Source organism: Echiichthys vipera (genome assembly GCF_963691815.1).
Source record: "Echiichthys vipera genome assembly, chromosome: 17".
Classification (NCBI taxonomy): Eukaryota; Metazoa; Chordata; class Actinopteri; order Perciformes; family Trachinidae; genus Echiichthys; species Echiichthys vipera.
The window spans coordinates 5,374,502-5,380,850 of record NC_139842.1 but is presented as its reverse complement, the minus strand read 5'-3'; the positions used below and the strand labels follow the sequence as shown (position 1 = coordinate 5,380,850).

Sequence of the window (6,349 nt, the reverse complement as noted above, 5' to 3'; positions counted from 1 at the left end):
AAGCACGCGGGCACATTATCCTCAGCCTATACCGTCCTATGCTCTGTCATAGAGAGAAAGAGAGCGAGTATAAAAAGACTGAAATATAAAAAGCAGGGGAGAGAGAGAGAGAGATAGAGACAGGGAGAGAGAGAGAGAGAGAGAGAGAGAGAGAGAGAGAGAGAGAGAGAGAGAGAGAGAGAGAGAGAGAGAGAGAGATGAGGGGATAAAAGCAAAGCAGCGGTCGCAACATTTTCTCAGTTCGTTCAGTCTTCTTCGACGCCTTTTGTTCATTTGATTTTATTTTTTTTTATGAATGGGAGATCTCCCCCCCTCCACCCCCTCCCACGCCATAACGTCATATTATGTGTGTAACATCAGCACATATCAGGGCCGAACAGGCGGCAATGACAGCCCTCCCTCCCTCCAGAGCAAATAGGCGTTATTCCAGTCCAAAGTGCAGGCTCCGGTGGTTACAAGCGTGGCTGTCGCTTCGTACGTTCAGTTTTTGGAACAAGGGAGGGCAAAAAATAAAAAATAAAAAATAAAAATTAGATAAAGAGCCATAAGAACCGGGCTATAGGGGCCCGGTGCGGTTCTGGGAGCCGCTAAGAGCCTGGGAGTTTGTGTTGCTGTTAGCCCCGGAGCGGACCTTGGTGTTGGGCAGCTTGTGGTCCTTCTTCCACTTCATCCTCCGGTTCTGGAACCAGATCTTGATCTGTCTCTCAGACAGGCACAGCGTGTGCGCGATCTCTACCCTGCGCCTGCGCGTCAGGTACCGGTTGTAGTGGAACTCCTTCTCGAGCTCCAGAACCTGCTGGCGCGTGTAGGCCGTCCGCGAGCGCTTCGGCTCACCCCCTGTGTAGTTTGCACTCACTGTGGGACAACAATGGGAATAAATCACCATCACGAAAATACAACGACCACAAATGTAGCACAATAATAACAGGCCTTAAAATACTAATAACAACAACAATAATATTAAAATAAATACCCCGGCTGCACTTTGAGACTGAATAGCGAGCTGCAGCTTATTCATAATAGTGCAACGTGACTGTACACAGGCGTCATTAGTAATAATATTGGCTTGCATTAAAAATACCTCAAGCAGTTGTTTCCTTTCTGTGGGGCTCATTAAAGAGGATGCACCACAACAGTCTGGTGGCAACTTGCAAAACTGAAAACAATACAACAAGCCCCACATATGCCAGTGTATTGTTTGCATGCAACACAAGAGAAATACAGCCATGGCGCCGCGGTTGGACCTGCTGGTGGAATACAAAATGGCTGTAACCTTGGCAGACCCTTTACCGATCGCAATCCTCTTCTACCCCTACGACAGTGCTTTGTGTCTGTGCTTGCAGCTGTTCCAGCGGAACTCGTTTATTTCACACTGCAGTTTGTTGCATTTTCCGCCAACACATGTTGTCAGGTGTCATTTTTTAAGGCCCTGCGGCGGTGTGAATCCTCCCAGCACGGCCAGCCTGACGCTGGTGTCCAAATGTTGTGATTTGAGAGCAAATCGACGCTGAGCGGCGACGTTACCTACAGCTGTTTGCGCTGTTCTGACACGTTTGCGCACGCACGACCAAATCATATAAATACACATAAATAGATAAGAAGCACGTCAAAACCAGCGACCAACCAAGCAGACTGAGGTGGAATGAGAGCGAGGACGGCAGCATTGTCTGCCTTGTATAAACTGGTCGGGAATAAAGGTGGTGGCGGAGGGGGAACAGCAGCTACACGACAGCGCTGAACGGCCGCCCGGGTGATGGCTCCACAAATAGCAAAACCTACAACCGGAGAGCAGCGATCAAACATGCTGCAGTGGACTCCGATAAGACATGACAGCTGAAAGAAGTGTGCAAAGAGGGGGGGTGGGAACAAAAATGCAAGAAAGAGTATTCTTACCGAGCAAACAGCCTGGTGCAGTGAATGCATCACGGTGCGTCTTTTATAAAATAGGGGCATTTCGTCGCCACGCACGCGAACATGAGCTCCGGTTATCCCAATACGCAATAGGCGGCAAGTCTATTAGAACATTACGAAGAAGCCATAATAGACTGGAGCTATTCGGTTTTACATTAGTGTTTTACGGCCGGCTCCATAAACATGAATATTTCAGCTGCCATAAAACTTTCTCTCCCCTGGAACAACGCGTGGAGAAGGAAGGCTCGACAGAGTAAAGTACACCGTTTATACAACCCGGCCACTTAAAATCAAATTACCAAAGCATAAAAGCTAACTTATGGGCTCGGTCTGAGTTGTCATAAGGCGAGGAATTAGAGCAGACGAGCCTGAGATCGGACTTCAAAAGGCACCTCAGCGGAGAGGTGTAATAAAAATTTATGGAGGGTGTAATTATATTGGCCCTGCAAACAGACGATCGTAAATCTTGACCCAAGGGCTACTCTTCTACTTCTAACAGAAAACAGGGAGGGGAAGCCGTAGATTTATTTTATTTTTTGACGGTGGACACCTCGCTGACTGCATGGCAGCGCGTCTGCGGGCACAAAGGCGCAGCGAGAGAGATAGAGAGAGAGAGAGAAAGGGGGGAGAGGGAGGAAGAAGTTTTGCATGCAGCACTTACCGATGTTTACATGGACTTTCTTCATCCACGGGTAGACTACGGGGTCCTTGCGAGTGCTCGTGGGGGACGAAGTGCTTTGGCTGTGGGGTGTTTGGTTGCAAGACGCGGGCGGAGGCGGGCTGGGTGTCACCGAGTCGCAGCGGAGGCTCAGATCCGGAACTGGGGTGGTCTGCAGCCCGGCCGGCGGTAGGACGTGACCCCGCGGGGACATCACCACCGAGGCGGGCTGCACCGGACGCTGGCACGGCGTGTACGGCGGCTCGTCTCGCGGGTGGTGGTGGTTCTGGTGCTGTTGTGGGTGGTGGTGGTGGTAGAGAGAGTCCGGCTGAAAGGCGGCAGGCTCTTGCCTCTGGGAGCTGTAATAGTCCGGAGAGTGGCTGGGCAGATAGTCGCTCTGTGAGTATTCCTCGCACGGTGGGAACTTCGGGTCCACATAGTTGGAGTTGATCAAATAGGAGCTCATGGCCATTAATTTCAGTCTTTTTGTGGAATTGCACCTACTCGGAAAATATATAACTAAAATTTATATCTCATCCCTTTACTCTTCGGTTATTCCTGTTCCGTTGAACCCTCCTACTTTTCTGTCAAGTGAACAAAGTTAAGAAGCCACGTGACGGCAGCCGGCCAATGGCGCGCCTCCAGGACGAACCCCGGATAAGGAAATGGGATTAAGCATATACACGGCCCCCGCACGCGCATCATCATATGGCCTCAGTTTGTGGGCATTCACAGTCTTACAATACTTTCCTCTCTCCCTCCCCGGGCCCCGTTCTCTCCCTCTCCCATTTCTCTCTCTTTCTCTCCCTCTCTCTCTCTGTATCTCTCCGCCGCATGTCGGCACGCACGCCGCCCTGAAGCAGCCAGAGAATCACAACAATAACAAAGCGCGTCTGACACGCTGAAGATGCATTCCGCGCTGCAGAACGCACGCGCGAGGACACACACGAGCAACAGTGTACAGTATAGATGACAAGTCCTTCCTTATTGCAAACGAACCCCTTACCCCGGTTGGCTGCAACTTCAAACAGGGGAAAAAAATAAAGCAAAAAAAAAAAAAAAGAGGCAGCAAAAGGAAAGAAAGAGAGAGAGAGAGAAAGAAAGAAAGCGCTTGGGGGGATTTAAAGTGGCGCCTGCACCACCCTCTGTGTATATATTCGGGGGTGTGTAGGGACGTGCTTGCCAAAGATTTTGCTTTTTTTTCTTCCTCTTTTAAATCGCTAATAACGGTGAGTGGAGAGTGGCCTGGCCTGCTGCTGCTGCGCCGCCACCCAGCAGCAGCAGCAGCAGCGTGTCAGAGATAAATCTGGGCTTGTTTAGGATCGATAGAAAATTCATCAACTAATTCAGGTTACACGGGCCTTCTAAATCACTAGCAGACCTTTGCATAAGGAACGAGAGTCCGGTGTGTTTTTTAAAAACCGCCGTGTTACTCCAACAGGCTTCCCGTTCCACATTTCACTCCCCTCGCATGGCAATTCAGCTCCAGCCCGGGTCGTCTTCTGCCTTGCATGAATAAACAGGATACACTTCCCTCCCTCCACTTTCCGATATTAACATCACTGGCATAGCGAGTCCATATGCCTCTTTCAGACCGCGCGGTTTGCTTTTGCCCTTGAGCTGTGCATTACTGGACATAGATACACAGCTCTTTGTTTTTTGTTTTTTGTTCCTCCTAAAGGAAATTAATTTCCCCAAGTGTGACCTGCTCAACACGGGCTGCCACAGTTTTTGTTTCCCCATTTCCAACTCTGACACACCGCCATGTAACACACACAGTCAATCACTGCAATAAAACAGACGCACAGCAAAGGACTTAAATCTCTATTACGCAGAGAAAACACACGGAAACCAGACAGCCCACTGCATTATGAATACTACTACTACTACTACTACTATTAATAATAATAATAATAATAATAATAATAATTATTATTATTATTATTATAACAATAATAATCCGACTTCTACAGTAAAACTGCCGTTTCCAGTTAATATACAGTACATGGATGCGTAGAAACAGTACAGAAAAAAGTGCTACAAAACATGGAACACTGCGGTGAACACACACACACACACACACACACACACACACACACACACACACACACACACACACACACACACACAACACACACACAACCACACACACACAGGCAAGATGATGGAGATATCCAAGTCCTTTGTTTCGAGAAAATTGACCGTCTCTAAATCGAAACCTTACGCCCCCCTCACACACACTCACACCCTGCCCCCAATACGCCTTCAGATGAACAGTAAAGTCATTTTTCAACAGGAGAAATAATAAATAAAAAAGAGCCCAATTCAACCTGGAATTGGCCTTTACAACTGTGAGGCGGTTTGATGATCGAAAAAAAAAAAAAAGGTACAGAACTTGGATTGAGTTTCCATCACTCCACTGTGAGGAAGACGCACGCTTCAAAATAAATAATGAGCACCAGCACCAGTACAATCCTAACACTGGCGTGTGTTGAGGCTGATAGGGAATAAAAATCGTGGTTAAGTCATTTTTTATTAACTTTTACACTTCCACTTTTACAAATTCAAATATAAAGCACCGACCCATGAACGACACAACCCAATACCACCAGGTAAAGGCCTCTCGTCGCTGCGTTGGATCCATCGCTGCCGTCGTGTAATAATCCACTATATACTCCCCTAGAAGCGAATTTGTGATTGTTTTAATGATTTTTACACAAATCCGGATCTACAGGGTAGATATAGAAGACAGCGGCTCTCTGGAGGCACAAGGTTACACCGTCGATAGACTTTTATTGCTTTCATAAACCCGCTGTCAGAGCCACACTGGAATATTCTCATCCATCTGTACTGTGTGTGACCCCTGACCTCCTCACTGCTGCTGGGGATCTGGGAAATGAAGTTATAATGCAGTAACACTTCCTGCAAGTCCAGGGCGACCATAAAACAAAACGACATAAAAAAGTAAGAACAAATATATATGTTTCTCTTTTTTCACGTGCAGCTTTAAATAAAACATCGAAAGCTTGAATATAAAAAATATAGGTAGGCTATATTCCACCTATTCTTATATAATGGGCATTTAATTAATACGTGTGTGTTGGTATTTTCAATCTGGCTCAGTGTCGGATATAAACATGCAAAGCAAGGATTGTTAAATATGATTTACTGTTATAGAATAATACTTTGTGTATACATATTAAGATCATATTTCATTGTGAAGAGGAGATGAGGCTTCTGTCAATGACACACATTTTTTAAAACTATTTTTTTTAAAGATATTAAAAAATAAATATTTCCTTAGCCAATATAGTTTTTAACTGCTCCGTTTAAAACGAATGTTTTATACAAAATCAAAATATCCCCAAAGCTTTCCACCCATGTAAATATCCATACACACACATTATCCAAAGGAAGCAACAACAACAAAAGAAAAAAGCAAACTTGGCAGAGCCATCCGAGGCTCGTTCTAACAGAATGAACGCAATTTAATGGAAGAAAAGACAAATGGTTTGGCACGGGGAAACACCGTCCTATCAGAAATGCTTCTGAATGATTGCACTGAAGAATGGATGGACCGATGAATAAATGAATAAATGCCCCTTCACTAAAATGAATTGCTGTCTGACTCCAAAACTCTGATCCAACTGAATTAAAAAAGGAATCCACAAGGGCCTGCGCTCTTTCATCTTTATTGCTTGTATATGTGTAGGTCTATACATCTATCTACCCATTAACTATCCATATAACTAACTGACTAAATAATACAATTTTACACAA

At 45.9% G+C, this 6,349-nt stretch overlaps 1 protein-coding gene across 1 annotated transcript; it reads right to left on the bottom strand.

The window, feature by feature from the left end:
- Positions 1-556: 556 nt before the first annotated feature.
- Positions 557-3,097, bottom strand: hoxb4a (homeobox B4a; the record flags this gene model as incomplete). The annotated part of the gene is made up of 2 exons (XM_083931736.1): positions 2,573-3,097; positions 557-855 (listed from the first exon to the last, which is right to left on the bottom strand). Exons 1-2 carry the CDS (start codon positions 3,039-3,041, stop codon positions 557-559), a joined length of 768 nt encoding a protein of 255 aa, XP_083787862.1. The 5' UTR covers positions 3,042-3,097.
- Between the last annotated feature and the right edge of the window lie 3,252 nt (positions 3,098-6,349).